Here is a 20,000-nt window from a genome sequence, read left to right on the forward strand (position 1 = left end):
TCTTCCCCTCAGCGGCCTTGCCTCTCCGTACCGACAGCCCCCTCTCCAGAGCGGCCACCGTCAGTAAGAAGATACTGGTCTCAGAAGCGAAGATGGAGACGAAGCCGGTCAGCTTGCAGCCCGTGCTGCTCTCCCAGCGCCCCGTAGCGGCCGAAGCTGCCGAAGGTCAAGGCATCGACGGTGGCCAGCGTGGCAGACCACAGCCCCATCAGACTGTTTACCAGAGCCAGCAGGCCAATCAGCAGCTTCACAGGGGACAGGAAGGACGGGGAGAGAAAGATGGAGACCATCACCAGTGTGTTGCAGACCAGGGAGAGAGTAGCAATGACCCACACACCAACACGGATCAACCAGCTGCCAAACAGGTGGTGGCAAGGACGGAATGGACCTGAGGAGGGACAGATCAATCAATCAACCAGTCACTCAATCAACCAGTCAATCAATAAATCAATCAACCAGTCAATCAATAAATCAATCAATCAACCAGTCAATCAATAAATCAATCAACCAGTCAATCAATAAATCAATCAATAAATCAATCAACCAGTCACTCAATAAATCAATCAACCAGTCAATCAATAAATCAATCAATCAACCAGTCAATCAATAAATCAATCAACCAGTCAATCAATAAATCAATCAACCAGTCAATCAATAAATCAATCAACCAGTCAGTCAATAAATCAATCAACCAGTCAATCAATAAATCAATCAACCAGTCAATCAATACATCAATCAATGTATGAACCATGTTAGGGGGAAGGGTGGTGGGGGGGTGTTGCCTTACCAGGTGAAGGGGAACACTGGACAGTGTGGTGGGATTTGGGCTCATCATCAAAGTCCAGCAGAAAGTCCTCATGGTCTTCTTAAATCAAATCAAAGGTTATATCCAGGTTATCAACACGTTTCATAGGAACTGAAAATGAGTCACTGTTTCTGTCAGGGGCATATTAGCAACACACCATGTATCCTTACAAGAAGGATCTGAAGTGGTATCCCATTCCCTTTTAATGGGGCACTACTTTTGTGCAGTGTACTATCTAGGTTGTTTGAGAACACACCTTGGTTAGACAAGATGCCCTCCCTTCTCCCGAAGTCGTCCTTCCCGTTGTTGTTATTGTCTCTGTCCCAGGGAGAGGAGTGTTTCTCACAGGAGACGAAGGCACAACACTGGAAGGCATAGGGCAGCTCCATCACCCTGCAGAGAGAGAGAGAGAGACAGAGAGACAGAGAGACAGAGAGAGAGAGAGAGACAGAGAGACAGAGAGACAGAGAGACAGAGTCATCCTACAAGAAACCTGGTATAGAGGAGATAGACCAACTGGTTGCCCTCTAGGTTACAGAGAGCTGGTAGTCCCATCCACCAAACTACCAGGTGTGAAACAAGGAAGAGACTCAGGGGGTATGCTAATTTGGTATAGAGCAGACCTAAACTCATTCTATTAAATTTGTCAAAACAGGAACATTTTACATCTGGCTTGAAATTCAAAAAGGAAATGATCTCAACAGAGAAAAATGTCCTCATGTGTGCTACCTATATCCCCCCAATAGAATCCCCATACTTTAACAATGACAGCTTCTCCATCCTGGAGGGGGAGATCAACCATTTCCAGGCGAAGGGACATAAACAAGTCTGTGGCGACCAAAATGCCAGAACTGGACAAGAACCTGACACCCTACCTGGAGGTGACAGCATTCCCTCCCCCATATGCCCCCTAGACACAACTACATAACAAACATAACGGGTCACAGCTCCTGCAGCTCTGTCGGACACTGGGTATGGACATAGTCAGTCGAGGGGACTCCTACGGTAGGTACACCTATAGCTCATCTCTTGGCAGTAGTACTGTAGACCTCAACCCAGAGTCTCTCAGAGCGTTCACAGTCAGCCCACTGACACCCCTATCAGATCACAGCAAAATCCCACTCTACTTGAACATAGCTATGCTCAATCATGAGGCATCAAAGCCAAAGGAACTGAGTAACATTAAGAAATGCTATAGATGGAAGGAATGTAGTTTGGAAACCTACCAAAAACAAATGAGGCAACAACAAATTCAATTCCTTTTAGACAACTTCCTGGACAAAACGTTCACTGTAATAGTGAAGGTGTAAACTTGAGAGTAGAAAATCTAAACAGTTAATTTGACCTCAGCTTCCATATCAAATCTAAAAATGTCAAGCAGACAACCCCTTGAAAATGAACAACAATGGTTTGATGAAGAATGCAAAAACCTAAGAAAGAAATGGAGAAACCTGTCCAAACAAAAACATAGAAACCCAGAAAACCTGAGACTACGCCTTCATTATGGTGAATCACTAAAACAATACAGAAATACACTACGGAAAAAGAAGGAACAGCACGTCAGAAATCAGCTCAATGTAATCCATAGAATCTAATTTGGCATGAGGGCCTGCTATACAAATGGATGGAAAGTGGTGTTGGGGGAAAACATACAACATTATAAAATCCATGTACACAAACAAGTGTGTGGTTAAAATTGGCAGAAAACACGCCCATTTCTTTCCACAGGGCCGTGGAGTGAGACAGGGATGCAGCTTGAGCCCCACCCTCTACAACATATATATCAATGAACTGGCGAGGGCACTAGAACATTCTGCAGCACCCTCTACAACATATATATCAATGAACTGGTGAGGGCACTAGAACATTCTGCAGCACCCGGCCTCACCCTCTTCAACATATATATCAATGAACTGGTGAGGGCACTAGAACAGTCTGCAGCACCCGGCCTCGCCCTACTAGAATCTGAAGTCAAATGTCTACTGTTTGCTGATGATCTGGTGCTTCTGTCCCCAACCAAGGAGGGCCTACAGTAAGCACCTAGATCTTCTGCACAGATTCTGTCAGACCTGGGCCGTGACAGTAAATCTCAGTAAGAGAAAAATAATGGTGTTCCAAAAAAGGTCCAGTTGCCAGGACCAAGAATACAAATTCCATCTAGACACCGTTGCCCTACAGCACACAAAAAACTATACATACCTTGACCTAAACATCAGCGCCACAGGTAACTTCCACAAAGCTGTGAACGATCTGAGAGACAAGGCAAGAAGGGCCTTCGATGCCATCAAAAGGAACATACAATTCGACATACCAATTACGATCTGGATAAAAATACTTGCAATTAGTTATAGAACCCATTGCCCTTTACGGTTGTGAGGTCTGGGGTCCGCTCACCAACCAAGAATTCACAAAATGGGACAAACACCAAATTGAGACTCTGCATGGAGAATTCTGCTGAAAAATCCTCAGTGTACAACATAAAACATCAAATAATGCATGCAGAGCAGAATTAGGCCGATACCCGCTAATTATCAAAATCCACAAAAGAGCCATTAAATTCTACAACCACCTAAAAGGCAGTGATTCCCAAACCGTCCATAACAAAGCCATCATCTACAGAGATGTGAACCTGGAGAAGAGTCCCCTAAAGCAAGCTGGTCCTGGGGCTCTGTTCACAAACACAAACACACTCCACAGAGCCCCAGGACAGCAACACAATTATACCCAACCAACTCATGAGAAAACAAAAAGATGACACATTGGAAAGAATTAACAAAAAAACAGAGCTGACTAGAATGCTATTTGGCCCTAAACAGAGAGTACACAGTGGCAGTATGCCTGACCACTGTGACTGACCCAAACTTAAGGAAAGCTTTGACTATGTACAGACTCAGTGAGCATAGCCTTGCTATTGAGAAAGGACGCCGTAGGCAGACCTGGCTTTCAAGAGAAGACAGGCTATGTGCACACTGCCCACAAAATGAGGTGGAAGCTGAGCTGCACTTCCTAACCTCCTGCCAAATGTATGACCATATTAGAGACACATATTTCCCTCAGATTACACAGATCCACAAATAATTTGAAACCAAACCCAATTTTGATAAACTCCCATATCTACTGGGTGAAATACCACAGTGTGCCATCACAGCAGCAAGATTTGTGATCTGTTGCCACAAGAAAAGGGCAACCAGTGAAGAACAAACACCATTATGAATACAACCTATATTTAAGTTGATTTATTTTCCCTTTTGTACTTAAATTATTTGCACATCATTACAACACGGTATATAGCCATAATGAGATTTTAAAAGTATTTGTTCTTTCTGAACTTTTGTGAGTGTAATGTTCACTGTTAATTTTTAATAGTTTATTTCACTTTTTTTTATTGTTTACTTCACTTGCTTTGGCAATGTTAACATGTGTTTCCCATGCCAATATAGCCCTTACCGTAAATTCCGGACTATAAGCCACAAAGTTTTTCCCACACTTTGAACCTCGCGGCTTAAACAATGAGGCGGCTAATATATGGATTTTTCCCGCTTTCAAATTTTTTTTTTGTTACAAGCCGTGTTTCGTTAAAGCCTATTTATTTATTTACAAGCCGTGTTTCGTTAAAGCCTATTTATTTATTGTTACAAGCCGTGTTTCGTTAAAGCCTATTTATTTTTGTTACAAGCCGTGTTTCATTAAAGCCTGTGTAAAGTTCATTTGTTTCAATGTACCGGTAGGCACCTGCGGCTTATAGACATGTGCGGCTTATTTATGTTCAAAATAATATATTTTTTAAAATTCAGTGGCTTATATTCAGGTGCGCTTAATAGTCCGGAAATTACGGTAAATTGAAACTGAGAGAAAGAGAGAGAGAACAGGAGAGAGAGAGAGAGAGCAAGGAGAGGAGAGGAGAAAGAAAAGGAGAGAGAGAGAGAACAGGATAGTGAACAGGAGAGAGAGAAAGAGAGAGAGAACAGGAGAGAGAGAGAACAGTAGAGAGAGAGAGAGAGAGAGAGAACAGTAGAGAGAGATAGAGAGAGAGAACAGGGTAGAGAGAGAGAGCAAGGAGAGGAGAGGAGAAAGAAAAGGAGAGAGAGAGAGAGAGAGAGAACAGGATAGTGAACAGGAGAGAGAGAAAGAGAGAGAGAGAACAGGAGAGAGAGAGAGAGAGAGAACAGCAGAGAGAGAGAGAGAGAGAGAGAGAGAGAGAACAGGAGAGAGAGAGAGAGAGAACAGTAGAGAGAGATAGAGAGAGAGAGAACAGTAGAGAGAGATAGAGAGAGAGAGAGAACAGTAGAGAGAGATAGAGAGACAGAGAGAATAGTAGAGAGAGATAGAGAGAGAACAGTAGAGAGAGATAGAGAGAGAGAGAGAGAGAGAGAACAGTAGAGAGAGATAGAGAGAGAGAGTCAGTCAACACAACACAACACGTAAGGCATAGGGCAGCTCCATCACTCTACAGACAGACAGAAGAGACTAAACACAATGCTACCACCATGCTTACCTGTTTATTAAGTACCAACTGTTTATTAAGCACCAACTGTTTATTAAGTACAAACTGTTTATTAAGTACCAACTGTTTATTAAGTACTAACTGTTTATTAAGCACCAACTGTTTATTAAGCACCAACGGTTTATTAAGCACCAACGGTTTATTAAGCACCAACTGTTTATTAAGCACCAACTGTTTATTAAGTACCAACTGTTTATTAAGTACCAACTGTTTATTAAGTACCAACTGTTTATTAAGCACCAACTGTTTATTAAGCACCAACTGTTTATTAAGTACCAACTGTTTATTAAGTACCAACTGTTTATTAAGCACCAACTGTTTATTAAGCACCAACTGTTTATTAAGTACCAACTGTTTATTAAGTACGAACGGTTTATTAAGTACCAACTGTTTATTAAGTACCAACTGTTTATTAAGCACCAACTGTTTATTAAGGACCAACTGTTTATTAAGTACCAACTGTTTATTAAGCACCAACTGTTTATTAAGTACCAACTGTTTATTAAGTACTAACTGTTTATTAAGTACCAACTGTTTATTAAGTACCAACTGTTTATTAAGTACTAACTGTTTATTAAGTACCAACTGTTTATTAAGTACCAACTGTTTATTAAGCACCAACTGTTTATTAAGTACCAACTGTTTATTAAGTACCAACTGTTTATTAAGTACCAACTGTTTATTAAGTACCAACTGTTTATTAAGTACCAACTGTTTATTAAGCACCAACTGTTTATTAAGTACCAACTGTTTATTAAGTACTAACTGTTTATTAAGTACCAAGTGTTTATTAAGTACCAACTGTTTATTAAGTACCAACTGTTTATCCAGAATTGAAATTGCAGTGGTGTATGACATCATACGAATATTTAAGTCTAGGAGTTCCTATGGCCTGGGTAAATCATGTTTTATTGGTTGATCCTTCAACTGTATCTATGGCCTGGGTAAATCATGTTTTATTGGTTGATCCTTCAACTGTATCTATGGCCTGGGTAAATCATGTTTTATTGGTTGATCCTTCAACTGTAACTATGGCCTGGGTAAATCATGTTTTATTGGTTGATCCTTCAACTGTATCTATGGCCTGGGTAAATCATGTTTTATTGGTTGATCCTTCAACTGTATCTATGGCCTGGGTAAATCATGTTTTATTGGTTGATCCTTCAACTGTAACTATGGCCTGGGTAAATCATGTTTTATTGGTTGATCCTTCAACTGTAACTATGGCCTGGGTAAATCATGTTTTATTGGTTGATCCTTCAACTGTAACTATGGCCTGGGTAAATCATGTTTTAATGGTTGATCCTTCAACTGTAACTATGGCCTGGGTAAATCATGTTTTAATGGTTGATCCTTCAACTGTAACTATGGCCTGGGTAAATCATGTTTTATTGGTTGATCCTTCAACTGTAACTATGGCCTGGGTAAATCATGTTTTATTGGTTGATCCTTCAACTGTATCTATGGCCTGGGTAAATCATGTTTTATTGGTTGGTCCTTCAACTGTAACTATGGCCTGGGTAAATCATGTTTTATTGGTTGGTCCTTCAACTGTAACTATGGCCTGGGTAAATCATGTTTTATTGGTTGATCCTTCAACTGTATCTATGGCCTGGGTAAATCATGTTTTAATGGTTGATTCTTCAACTGTAACTATGGCCTGGGTAAATCATGTTTTATTGGTTGATCCTTCAACTGTAACTATGGCCTGGGTAAATCATGTTTTAATGGTTGATCCTTCAACTGTAACTATGGCCTGGGTAAATCATGTTTTAATGGTTGATCCTTCAACTGTATCTATGGCCTGGGTAAATCATGTTTTATTGGTTGATCCTTCAACTGTATCTATGGCCTGGGTAAATCATGTTTTATTGGTTGATCCTTCAACTGTAACTATGGCCTGGGTAAATCATGTTTTATTGGTTGATCCTTCAACTGTAACTATGGCCTGGGTAAATCATGTTTTAATGGTTGATCCTTCAACCGTAACTATGGCCTGGGTAAATCATGTTTTAATGGTTGGTCCTTCAACTGTATCTATGGCCTGGGTAAATTATGTTTTATTGGTTGGTCCTTCAACTGTAACTATGGCCTGGGTAAATCATGTTTTAATGGTTGGTCCTTCAACTGTAACTATGGCCTGGGTAAATTATGTTTTATTGGTTGATCCTTCAACTGTATCTATGGCCTGGGTAAATCATGTTTTATTGGTTGATCCTTCAACTGTATCTATGGCCTGGGTAAATCATGTTTTAATGGTTGGTCCTTCAATTGGCCTGGGTAAATCATGTTTTAATGGTTGGTCCTTCAAGTGGCCTGGGTAAATCATGTTTTGTTGGTTGGTCCTTCAAGTGGCCTGGGTAAATCATGTTTTAATGGTTGGTCCTTGGTAAGAAATATGACCCACTCTGATGGGCTTTAGAGTGTCCATGTTGAACCCTACTTCATGGTGAATGAGTGTGTATTGGTGTGCTGCTCCCTTCCCTACCATGATGTACTAGAAGGGAGTGAGGGTACTGTAGCAAGTCCATCATCTAACCTGTTTGTCTGTACTGAAATTAACTGGTAAAAGGTTGTCTACTAAAAATAAGGACAGGATGGGGAAAGAAGATATCCTCCTCCCCTTCCTCCTCCTCCTCCTCCTCTTCCTCTTCCTACACCTCCTCCTCCACCACCACCTCCTCCACCTCCCCCTCCTCCCCCTCCATCTCTACCACCTATTCCACCACCTCCTCCTCCTCCACCTCCCCCCCCCCACCTCCCCCCACCTCCTCCTCCACCTCCTCCACCACCTCCTCCTACTCTTCCTCCACCTCATCCTCCTCTTCTTCCCCCTCCACCACCTCCTCCTCCTCCTCTTCCTCCTCCCCTCCACCTCCTCCAACTCCTCCTCATCATCATCATCATCATCATTTTCCCCACCATCTCCACCACCACCTAGTGATGTCACAATACCAGAATTTTGACTTCGATCGCGATACCAGGTTTAGATTTTACGATACTTGATACCATCACAATACCACAGCATATTAGCCAAAATTACAGAATGGCACTTGATCCAGACAGATAAACCCAGCTACTGCTCTGTTCAATCATTGGGCATCTTTTGAGTTAAATATCATCAGAGCCCTGTTCTTCGCTGAGGCAATAGATGATCTATGGGAGAGACGTGAGAGAGAGAGACGTGAGAGAGAGAGACATGAGAGAGAGAGACGTGAGAGAGAGAGGCGTGAGAGAGAGAGAGACATCAGAGAGAGAGAGAGACGTGATAGAGAGAGGCGTGAGAGAGAGAGACGTCAGAGAGAGAGAGAGAGACGTGAGAGAGAGAGACATGAGAGAGAGAGACATGAGAGAAAGAGACGTGAGAGAGAGAGACGTGAGAGAGAGACGTGAGCAAGAGAGACATGAGAGAGAGAGACGTGAGAGAGAGACGTGAGCAAGAGAGACATGAGAGAGAGAGAGACATCAGAGAGAGAGAGAGACGCGAGAGACGTGAGAGAGACGTGAGAGAGAGAGACGTGAGACAGAGAGGCGTGAGAGAGAGAGACGTGAGAGAGAGAGACGTGAGAGAGCGAGAGATCTGAGAGAGAGAGACGCGAGAGACGTGAGAGAGACGTGAGAGAGAGAGACGTGAGACAGAGAGGCGTGAGAGAGAGAGACGTGAGACAGAGAGACGTGAGAGAGAGAGACGTGAGAGAGAGAGACGTGAGACAGAGAGACGTGAGAGAGAGAGACGTGAGAGAGAGAGACGTGAGACGGAAAGGCATGAGAGAGAGAGATGTCAGAGAGAGAGAGAGACGTGAGACAGAGAGGCGTTAGAGAGAGAGACGTGAGAGAGAGAGACGTGAGACGGAAAGGCGTGAGAGAGAGAGAGATGTCAGAGAGAGAGAGAGACGAAGAGAGAGACGTGAGAGAGAGTGAGACGTGAGAGAAAGATCTGAGAGAGAGAGGCGTGAGAGAGAGAGAGATGTCAAGAGAGAGAGAGAGAGACGTGATAGAGAGAGGCGTGAGAGAGAGAGACGTCAGAGAGAGAGAGAGAGAGACGTAAGAGAGAGACGTGAGAGAGAGTGAGACGTGAGAGAAAGATCTGAGAGAGAGAGGCGTGAGAGAGAGAGTCCGCAATTACGTTTTGGTGGCAATGCAATCAGCATACACTGAGTGGACAAAACATTAAGAACACCTTCCTAATATTGAGTTGAACCCCTATTGTCCTCAGAACAGCCTCGATTTGTCAGAGAATGGACTCTACAAGGTGTCAAAAGCATTCCACAGGGATGCTGGCCCATGTTGACTCCAATGTTTCCCACAGTTGTGTCAAGTTGGCTGGATGTCCTTTGAGTGGTGGACCATTCTTGATACACACGGTAAACTGTTGAGCGCGAAAACCCAGCAGCGTTGCAGTTCTTGACACAACTCTTGTGCTCCTGGCACCTACTACCATACCCTGTTCAAAGGCACTTAAATATTTTGTCTTGCCCCTTCTCCCTCTGAATGACACACATACACAATCCATGTCTCATTTGTCTCAAGGCTTCAAAATCCTTCTTTAACCTGTCTCTTCTCTTCATCTACACTGATTGAAGTGACATCAATAAGGGATCCTAGCTTTCACCTGGATTTACCTGGTCAGTCTATGTCATGGAAAGACCTGGTCAGTCTATGTTATGGATTCCACCACCACTACCACCACCAGCATCACCAAAAGCACCTCTACCACCACCAGCACCCTTACCACCATCCCGAGCATTACTACAGGTACCTCAGTTTGGGGAGGCTCTCAGCAGGCAGTAGCTCCTGCAGGTCCTCGTTGCCAGCTAGTTTGAGGTGTGTGAGTCCATGGAGCCCAGATACAGGCAGATAGGACAACCGGTTAGAAGTTAGATCACTGGGGGAGAGAGAAGGGAGGGGGAGGAAGAGGGAGGGAGGGAGGGAGGGAGGGAGGGAGGGAGGGAGAGAGAGAGAGAGAGAGAGAGAGGGGAGGGAGGGAGAGAGAGAGAGAGAGGGAGGGGAGAGAGAGAGAGAGAGAGAGAGGGGAGAGAGGAGAGAGAGAGAGAGAGAGAGAGAGAGAGAGAGAGAGAGGGGAGAGAGAGAGAGAGGAGAGAGGAGAGAGAGACAGAGAGAGAGGGGGGAGAGAGAGAGGAGAGAGACAGAGAGAGAGAGAGAGAGAGAGAGAGAGAGAGAGAGAGAGAGAGAGAGAGAGAGAGAGAGAGAGAGAGAGAGAGAGAGAGGAGAGAGAGAGAGAGAGGGAGAGAGAGAGTATGAGAAACACATATCATCTACCACCTGATAACTAAGCAATAGCAATAGCAATCTAGCAATCATTAATCGAGCAAAACATACGAGTTTTTGATGCAATATAACTTGATTTAATGGACACATAATCCACTGCCGATTGACTTGAACTCTGCTTGGTGAATGAATAAAACAGTGGAGGACTCACAGTTTGATGAGGGCAGGCAGACTGGAGAAGGAGAGCGGGTTCAGAGAGGACAGCTTGTTCCAAGCCAGGTCACTGTTCAGAGGAAGCAGAAAAAACAGAGAGTTTCCTTCAGTTCAGATGTTTCCTTCAGCTCTACTAATCCTGCTGCACCTCCGATGGTTGGATTTACAAGCTGAGAGATCTCCTTCAGTCCCATGCTCTGCTGCACCAAGAATTCATTCCGTTCCTTCCTCCTCCTTCCCTAACAGATTATACCAGACATGTGCCATATCAATCCCATATTGCGAAGCAGGCACTTTTAAGGTTAAGTTGATTCGCATATGTATTGTCGTCGTTTTGGCATTTGAGAGGAGAATAGAAGAAGGTATTCATATTGTTTAACTAGATGAGATGAGTTCAGTGAAAACACAAAAGATATAACTAACACAAGCAGACAGGAAAACAACGAGGGGCCATAGTTCAAACTGTTTGTCCAAGAGGGGACCTTAGATCAAACTGTATGTCCAAGTGGACCCATAGTTCAAACTGTATGTCCAAGAGAGAACCTTAGTTCAAACTGTATGTCCAAGAGAGAACCTTTAGTTCAAACTGTATGTCCAAGAGAGAACCTTTAGTTCAAACTGTATGTCCAAGAGAGAACCTTTAGTTCAAACTGTATGTCCAAGAGAGAACCTTTAGATCAAACTGTATGTCCAAGAGAGAACCTTTAGTTCAAACTGTATGTCCAAGAGAGAACCTTTAGTTCAAACTGTATGTCCAAGAGAGAACCTTTAGATCAAACTGTATGTCCAAGAGAGAACCTTTAGTTCAAACTGTTTGTCCAAGAGGGGGCCTTAGATCAAACTGTATGTCCAAGAGAGAACCTTTAGTTCAAACTGTATGTTCAAGAGGACCTTAGTTCAAACTGTATGTCCAAGAGGGGACCTTAGATCAAACTGTATGTCCAAGAGAGAATCTTTAGTTCAAACTGTATGTCCAAGAGGACCTTAGTTCAAACTGTATGTCCAAGAGAGAACCTTTAGTTCAAACTGTATGTCCAAGAGGGGACCTTAGTTCAAACTGTATGTCCAAGAGGACCTTAGTTCAAACTGTATGTCCAAGAGAGAACCTTTAGTTCAAACTGTATGTCCAAGAGAGAACCTTTAGTTCAAACTGTATGTCCAAGAGAGAACCTTTAGTTCAAACTGTATGTCCAAGAGGGGCCATAGTTCAAACTGTATGTCCAAGAGAGAACCTTTAGTTCAAACTGTATGTCCAAGAGGGGCCATAGTTCAAACTGTATGTCCAAGAGGGGTCATAGTTCAAACTGTATGTCCAAGAGGACCTTAGTTCAAACTGTATGTCCAAGAGGGGTCATAGTTCAAAGTAACTGTGTATCCAAGAGGGGATGGAACTTGGGGAATTGCTGTTCACAATTTCAAACTTTCACTGAGCCATGAGAAAAAGACAAAATAGATATATTATCTTCCATGTAAACTATGTGATTTAATCTTTGGACAATGGTTTTGATCTACAGCTTGCTGAGCTTGGCCCCTGACTATATCTGTCTAGGGATTGTCTCTCTGCAGAAAATAGAAAACACTTGTCAGTGTTTGTCCCATACATACCAATATAATAACTGACAAAATCAGGGAAATATGGATGTACACAAAAAGAGACCTGAGGGAGACCTGAGAGAGACCCGAGGGAGACCTGAGAGAGACGTGAAGGAGACCTGAGGGAGACTTGAGAGAGACCTGTATGAGACCTGTATGAGACCTGAGAGAGACCTGTGGGAGACCTGAGGGAGACCTGAGAGAGACCCGAGGGAGACCTGAGAGAGACGTGAAGGAGACCTGAGGGAGACCTGAGAGAGACCTGTATGAGACCTGAGGGAGACCTGTATGAGATCTGAGGGAGACCTGCACGAGACCTGTATGAGACCTGTATGAGACCTGTATGAGACCTGTATGAGATCTGAGGGAGACCTGCACGAGACCTGTATGAGACCTGTATGAGACCTGTATGAGACCTGTATGAGACCTGTAGGAGACCTGAGGGAGACCTGAGGGAGACCTGTATGAGACCTGTATGAGACCTGAGGGAGACCTGTATGAGACCTGTATGAGACCTGAGGGAGACCTGAGGGAGACCTGTATGAGACCTGTATGAGACCTGTATGAGACCTGAGGGAGACCTGTATGAGACCTGTATGAGACCTGAGGGAGACCTGAGGGAGACCTGTATGAGACCTGTATGAGACCTGAGGGAGACCTGAGGGAGACCTGTATGAGACCTGTATGAGACCTGAGGGAGACCTGAGGGAGACCTGTATGAGACCTGTATGAGACCTGTATGAGACCTGAGGGAGACCTGAGGGAGACCTGTATGATCCAGACAGCCAACTACTAGTTGTTTGTGGTCCACATGTTGTTTGAGTGAGGATAAGTAAGGTCCTATAGAGCAGGGTTTCCCAAACTGGGTCCTGGGGCCCCCTGGGTGCACCTTTTGGTTTTTGCCCTAGCACTACACAGCTGATTCAAATCATCAAATCTGGGGGGAAGGGTCTAGAGAACCTATCAGAGAGGCTTCCTGTGTGTGCTCATAACATAACACAACATCGTGCTCTTATATCAGGAGATCTCTTGTAACAGCGGGCCGTTGTTCCTGGTTATACTGTCATCCTGGGTATTTGGGATCATTACCTAGAAAGGGACTGGGACTGGAGAGGTTGGGGGTGAAGGAATGGTGACAGGAAAGGGGTCTCCAGAGTCCAGATCTCTCCTCTCTCCCGCTCTAGGCTGATTGGATGTGTAGAAGCCTTATTCAACACAGATTTGCTTAATTGGCTGTTTCTGACCCCTTTCGTCACTCAGAGGGAGCCAGGGGTTTAAACAGGCCTGTAAAGTCAGTTGGACTGCAGCCATGCAGCCACGTCTTGAGCACACACACATAAAATCCCCTGCCATTTCCTGAAAGACCACAGCGACTCAGCAGAGAAGGGATTTTTAGAAAGACATGACTTGTGACTGTTTGATGATGCAGCTGGTTGCAGCTGGTCCTCTGTGCTACCTTAAGAGAGGGACGAGAGACCTGGGAATCCTGGCAACAACGTAACGTGCACTTTTCATGTCCACTCTGCCTGGTAACCCGATCTGCTCCTTGAGGCTTTGCACACTGAGAAGGAACCGAGCCAGGATCTCTCTCTCTCTCTCTCTCTCTCTCTCTCTCTCTCTCTCTCTCTCTTACGTCGGGAGGCCAACTATGACAGCATGCCTGTTGTGGACTCACCCAGGGTCAACTCACAGTGGAGAGAGCACCTTAGTGAGGCGATGGGAGGCGGAGGGAAGGGGAGGAGAAGGGGGGCTGGACCCACGGCCATGTGTGTCACTGTGTGGGAGCGTCCGTGTGTGTGAGCGTCCATCCATGCAGTCCATCCGTGTGTCTGTTGTCCGTCCGTCCGTCCGTCTGTATGTCTGTCGGTTCAAGAGCCAATACTTCCTCACATCCTACCCTGGACGTGTCCAAGGAGGCAGCAGCCAATTAAAATCTCTCGTTGCCTCGCTGAGGTAATTTGGAAGTGTTTACAGAGGGCACGCTTCGATCAGTGCGTGTGCACTGTGGGATAGTTGTCCAGAGGGATGGAGGACGGATGGCGGGGGTGGGGGCTGAGCAATCAGCAAATAGCCTCTTCAATTGGTTCTACCCTGAAAGCCTTGTGTACGGCTGCATGTAATGCAACCAAGGCTTCTATCAAATGAGCCATGCCTCATCCTTCTGTCATTACCTTTCCCTGTTTCCCCATTCTGCTAACAGGCTAACAGAATAACATGGTAATAATGTCTATTTCCCCATTCAGCTAACAGGCTAACAGAATAACATGGTAATAATGTCTATTTCCCCCATTCTGCTAACAGGCTAACAGAATAACATGGTAATAATGTATATTTCCCCCATTCAGCTAACAGAATAACATGGTAATAATGTCTATTTCCCCATTCAGCTAACAGAATAACATGGTAATAATGTCTATTTCCCCCATTCAGCTAACAGGCTAATAGAATAACATGGTAATAATGTCTATTTCCCCCATTCTGCTAACAGGCTAACAGAATAACATGGTAATAATGTCTATTTCCCCATTCAGCTAACAGGCTAACAGAATAACATGGTAATAATGTCTATTTCCCCATTCAGCTAACAGAATAACATGGTAATAATGTTTATTTCCCCCATTCAGCTAACAGAATAACATGGTAATAATGTCTATTTCCCCCATTCAGCTAACAGGCTAACAGAATAACATGGTAATAATGTCTATTTCCCCCATTCTGCTAACAGGCTAACAGAATAACATGGTAATAATGTCTATTTCCCCCATTCAGCTAACAGAATAACATGGTAATAATGTCTATTTCCCCATTCAGCTAACAGGCTAACAGAATAACATGGTAATAATGTCTATTTCCCCCCATTCAGCTAACAGAATAACATGGTAATAATGTTTATTTCCCCATTCAGCTAACAGAATAACATGGTAATAATGTCTATTTCCCCATTCAGCTAACAGGCTAACAGAATAACATGGTAATAATGTCTATTTCCCCCATTCAGCTAACAGGCTAACAGAATAACATGGTAATAATGTCTATTTCCCCCATTCAGCTAACAGAATAACATGGTAATAATGTCTATTTCCCCATTCAGCTAACATAATAACATGGTAATAATGTATATTTCCCCCATTCAGCTAACAGGCTAACAGAATAACATGGTAATAATGTCTATTTCCCCCATTCTGCTAACAGGCTAACAGAATAACATGGTAATAATGTCTATTTCCCCCATTCAGCTAACAGAATAACATGGTAATAATGTCTATTTCCCCCATTCAGCTAACAGAATAACATGGTAATAATGTCTATTTCCCCATTCAGCTAACAGAATAACATGGTAATAATGTATATTTCCCCCATTCAGCTAACAGGCTAACAGAATAACATGGTAATAATGTCTATTTCCCCCATTCTGCTAACAGGCTAACAGAATAACATGGTAATAATGTCTATTTCCCCCATTCAGCTAACAGAATAACATGGTAATAATGTTTATTTCCCCCATTCAGCTAACAGAATAACATGGTAATAATGTCTATTTCCCCCATTCAGGTAACAGAATAACATGGTAATAATGTCTATTTCCCCATTCAGCTAACAGAATAACATGGTAATAATGTCTATTTCCCCCATTCTGCTAACAGGCTAACAGAATAACATGGTAATACTGTCTATTTCCCCATTCAGCTAACAGAATAACATGGTAATAATGTCTATTTCCCCCATTCAGCTAACAGAATAACATGGTAATAATGTCTATTTCCCCATTCAGCTAACAGAATAACATGGTAATAATGTCTATTTCCCCCATTCAGCTAACCGGCTAACAGAATAACATGGTAATAATGTCTATTTCCCCCATTCTGCTAACAGGCTAACAGAATAACATGGTAATAATGTCTATTTCCCCCATTCAGCTAACAGGCTAACAGAATAACATGGTAGTAATGTCTATTTCCCCATTCAGCTAACAGGCTAACAGAATAACATGATAATAATGTCTATTTCCCCCATTCAGCTAACAGAATAACATGGTAATAATGTCTATTTCCCCATTCAGCTAACAGGCTAACAGAATAACATGGTAATAATGTCTATTTCCCCCATTCAGCTAACAGAATAACATGGTAATAATGTCTATTTCCCCATTCAGCTAACAGGCTAACAGAATAACATGGTAATAATGTCTATTTCCCCCATTCAGCTAACAGAATAACATGGTAATAATGTCTATTTCCCCCATTCAGCTAACAGAATAGCATGGTAATAATGTCTATTTCCCCCATTCAGCTAACAGGCTAACAGAACAACATGGTAATAATGTCTATTTCCCCCATTCTGCTAACAGGCTAACAGAATAACATGGTAATAATGTCTATTTCCCCCATTCAGCTAACAGAATAACATGGTAATAATGTCTATTTCCCCATTCAGCTAACAGAATAACATGGTAATAATGTCTATTTCCCCCATTCAGCTAACCGGCTAACAGAATAACATGGTAATAATGTCTATTTCCCCCATTCTGCTAACAGGCTAACAGAATAACATGGTAATAATGTCTATTTCCCCATTCAGCTAACAGAATAACATGGTAATAATGTCTATTTCCCCCATTCAGCTAACAGAATAACATGGTAATAATGTATATTCCCCCATTCAGCTAACAGAATAACATGGTAATAATGTCTATTTCCCCCATTCAGCTAACAGGCTAACAGAATAACATGGTAATAATGTCTATTTCCCCCATTCTGCTAACAGGCTAACAGAATAACATGGTAATAATGTCTATTTCCCCCATTCAGCTAACAGAATAACATGGTAATAATGTCTATTTCCCCCATTCAGCTAACAGGCTAACAGAATAACATGGTAATAATGTCTATTTCCCCATTCAGCTAACAGGCTAACAGAATAACATGATAATAATGTCTATTTCCCCCATTCAGCTAACAGAATAACATGGTAATAATGTCTATTTCCCCATTCAGCTAACAGGCTAACAGAATAACATGGTAATAATGTCTATTTCCCCCATTCAGCTAACAGAATAACATGGTAATAATGTTTATTTCCCCCATTCAGCTAACAGAATAACATGGTAATAATGTCTATTTCCCCCATTCAGCTAACAGGCTAACAGAATAACATGGTAATAATGTCTATTTCCCCCATTCAGCTAACAGAATAACATGGTAATAATGTCTATTTCCCCCATTCAGCTAACAGAATAGCATGGTAATAATGTCTATTTCCCCCATTCAGCTAACAGGCTAACAGAATAACATGGTAATAATGTCTATTTCCCAAATGGCACCCTATTCCCTACATAGTGCACTACATTTGACCAGAGGTCTATGGGTTATTAGTGCACTATAAAATGGAATAGGGAGTCATTTGATATGCAAGTGATGATTCTGGTGAAACCTGACAACTCCACTCGCAGGCTGGCAGCCAAACTAAACTAATTCAATCTCTCACTTGGTGGCTCTGAGAACGAGAGAGAGTCAGTGAACGTTTTGGACAGAGAAAGGACATTTCTTTCTCATGATTCTACACTACTATGAAGGGCCAAACAGGCATCTCATTAGAAGTAGTGGCCTGAGGGTAGCGGAGGGGGGTTGGGGTGCGTGGGGGGTGGGGAGAGGGGTGAGGGGAGGGTGTCCAGTTTTGAGTAGGAATGTCAAGGACAAGGCCACCCACGATATGACGGGGTGAAGGAAGGTGGCGACGGGATGGAAACAAGATGCAGGAAACGTAAACAGGAGGAGAGGAGTGTTTGTTTGTCTGACGGCTCAGCTTTAAACACACACACACACACACACACACACACACACACACACACACACACACAACCCCCCACAGGGTACTGCCAGACTGTATTTGTCAGAGGCTTCTCTTTCACACAGGAAGTAAACAATACCTTCTGTTGAACAGAACGGCCACTCACATGAAATATGGACAACACTTCTCATCCTGACATACCAAATGGCACCCTAATCCCTATGTAGTGTGTCAGAGTGGTCCAGGCCCCAAACTAGTGCACTAGGGAATAGGGTGCTAGTGAAAACAGGCCATGGTCCTGACATGCCGGTCACAATACTCGCTACATTCTCTCATTGCAACAGTGTGGAGAACCACCCTCCCTGGAATTCACCACATTCATCACTTTCTGAATTGAGAAAACAAACATTTGAGGCATATTGGAGTGAAAACCCGATACAAAATATGAACATGAAGTAATCTGAATATAATGGGAATGTGAGGTCATAAGCACGCACACATACACACACACACGCACACGCACACACCCAGACCAGTGTACTCACAGAGACCGTAGGGAAGTCAGTCCCTGGAATGTGTCTGCTTGCAGCTCTTCAATTTCATTGTGGTGCAGATCACTATAAAAAAATAAAATAAAATAAAAACCCAATTTAAACAGTTTTTATTGTAAAGCCACGGCTCATATCGTTTTATAAGGCTTCTCTGGTTGCCAAGATACTCACATTTTCTGAATCTTCTCACATCCTCTGAAGCTTGGCAGAGACTGGATCATGTTGTAGGACAGATCTCTGTGTGAGGGGGACAGAAAGGAGATCCACTGTAACCTACACTACCATTATACTTTACTACATGTCCTTTCAAATATGTCACTGTTATACATCTGATTTAAACATGGGGAAATGTTGACAGAGGGCATGATGCTCTTTGGGAGTCTATGCCAGGTTATTGTAAAGCAGTTTTTGATAAACTAGGGCAGGTAGCCTAGTGGTTAGAGCGTTGGGTCAGTAACCGAAAGGTTGCTAGATCAAATCCCTGAGCTGACAAGGTAAAAATCTGTCATTCTGCCCCTGAACAAGGCAGTTAACCCACTGTTCCTAGGCCGTCATTGTAAAATAAGAATTTGTTCTTAACTGACTTGCCTAGTTAAAGTAAAGGTTAAATAAAAAAATATATATACAAAAAATAGATGATTGATTGATTGATTGATTGATTGGTGAAAAATAGGGACTCACAGCACTTGCAGGTTGGGTAGCTGGTCACACACAGTGGTGGGTAGGGATGTGATGCGAGCTCCAGTGATGGTCCTACACAGAGTTCAAAGGTCACATGATATTATCCCTGGATCTGTGTAAGAGCCTTGTGAATAGATTCATTCACTGAATGTGCAGACATTCCACAGGGCAGTTTGTTTATGTGTATAATAAAGCCCTGATATGTGTCATGGTATAATCACACTAGTAGAACTAAGAAACACTTATTCATTCAAAAACCCAACACCAACACTATGAAAACCAACACGTCTCAACGTAAATGACAACTCTGCACTGAACATCAACATTGGATAAAATAATAATCATTATTGATAAAAAACACTTGTATTTTGGGGCTTTAGGTTTAAATCCTGGGAAGACCAGCATGTTCCTGATTGCAGGTTACATGCTGGTTAAGACAGCAAATGAGCTGGGAGTCAGGTAGGTTATAACAGCAAACAGTACATTTTCAAATATGAAAAATTCTATGAAATTATTTGGTTGGGTAGCAGGTCACACACAGTGGTGGGTAGTGACGTGATTGCTGGCAAAACCAGGGCACATTTATTAGTATATGTGAGCTCTTAAACTCGTTTTCTGTGGGAAAATATTTACCTGA

General features: G+C 42.9%; 1 protein-coding gene across 1 annotated transcript in view; it reads right to left on the minus strand.

The window, feature by feature from the left end:
- LOC106594365 (leucine-rich repeat-containing G-protein coupled receptor 5A) overlaps window positions 1–20,000 on the minus strand; it is a 193,308-nt gene that overhangs the window by 1,470 nt on the left and 171,838 nt on the right. The window contains 9 exon segments of the mRNA XM_045700214.1: window positions 1–137; window positions 139–388; window positions 788–865; window positions 1,062–1,198; window positions 10,069–10,194; window positions 10,750–10,821; window positions 18,677–18,748; window positions 18,854–18,919; window positions 19,364–19,435. The exon segment at window positions 1–137 is cut by the window's left edge and continues 82 nt beyond it. Coding sequence (XP_045556170.1) covers window positions 1–137; window positions 139–388; window positions 788–865; window positions 1,062–1,198; window positions 10,069–10,194; window positions 10,750–10,821; window positions 18,677–18,748; window positions 18,854–18,919; window positions 19,364–19,435 — 1,010 coding nt within the window.

This window comes from Salmo salar, chromosome ssa17 (genome assembly GCF_905237065.1).
Source record: "Salmo salar chromosome ssa17, Ssal_v3.1, whole genome shotgun sequence".
Lineage (NCBI taxonomy): Eukaryota > Metazoa > Chordata > Actinopteri > Salmoniformes > Salmonidae > Salmo > Salmo salar.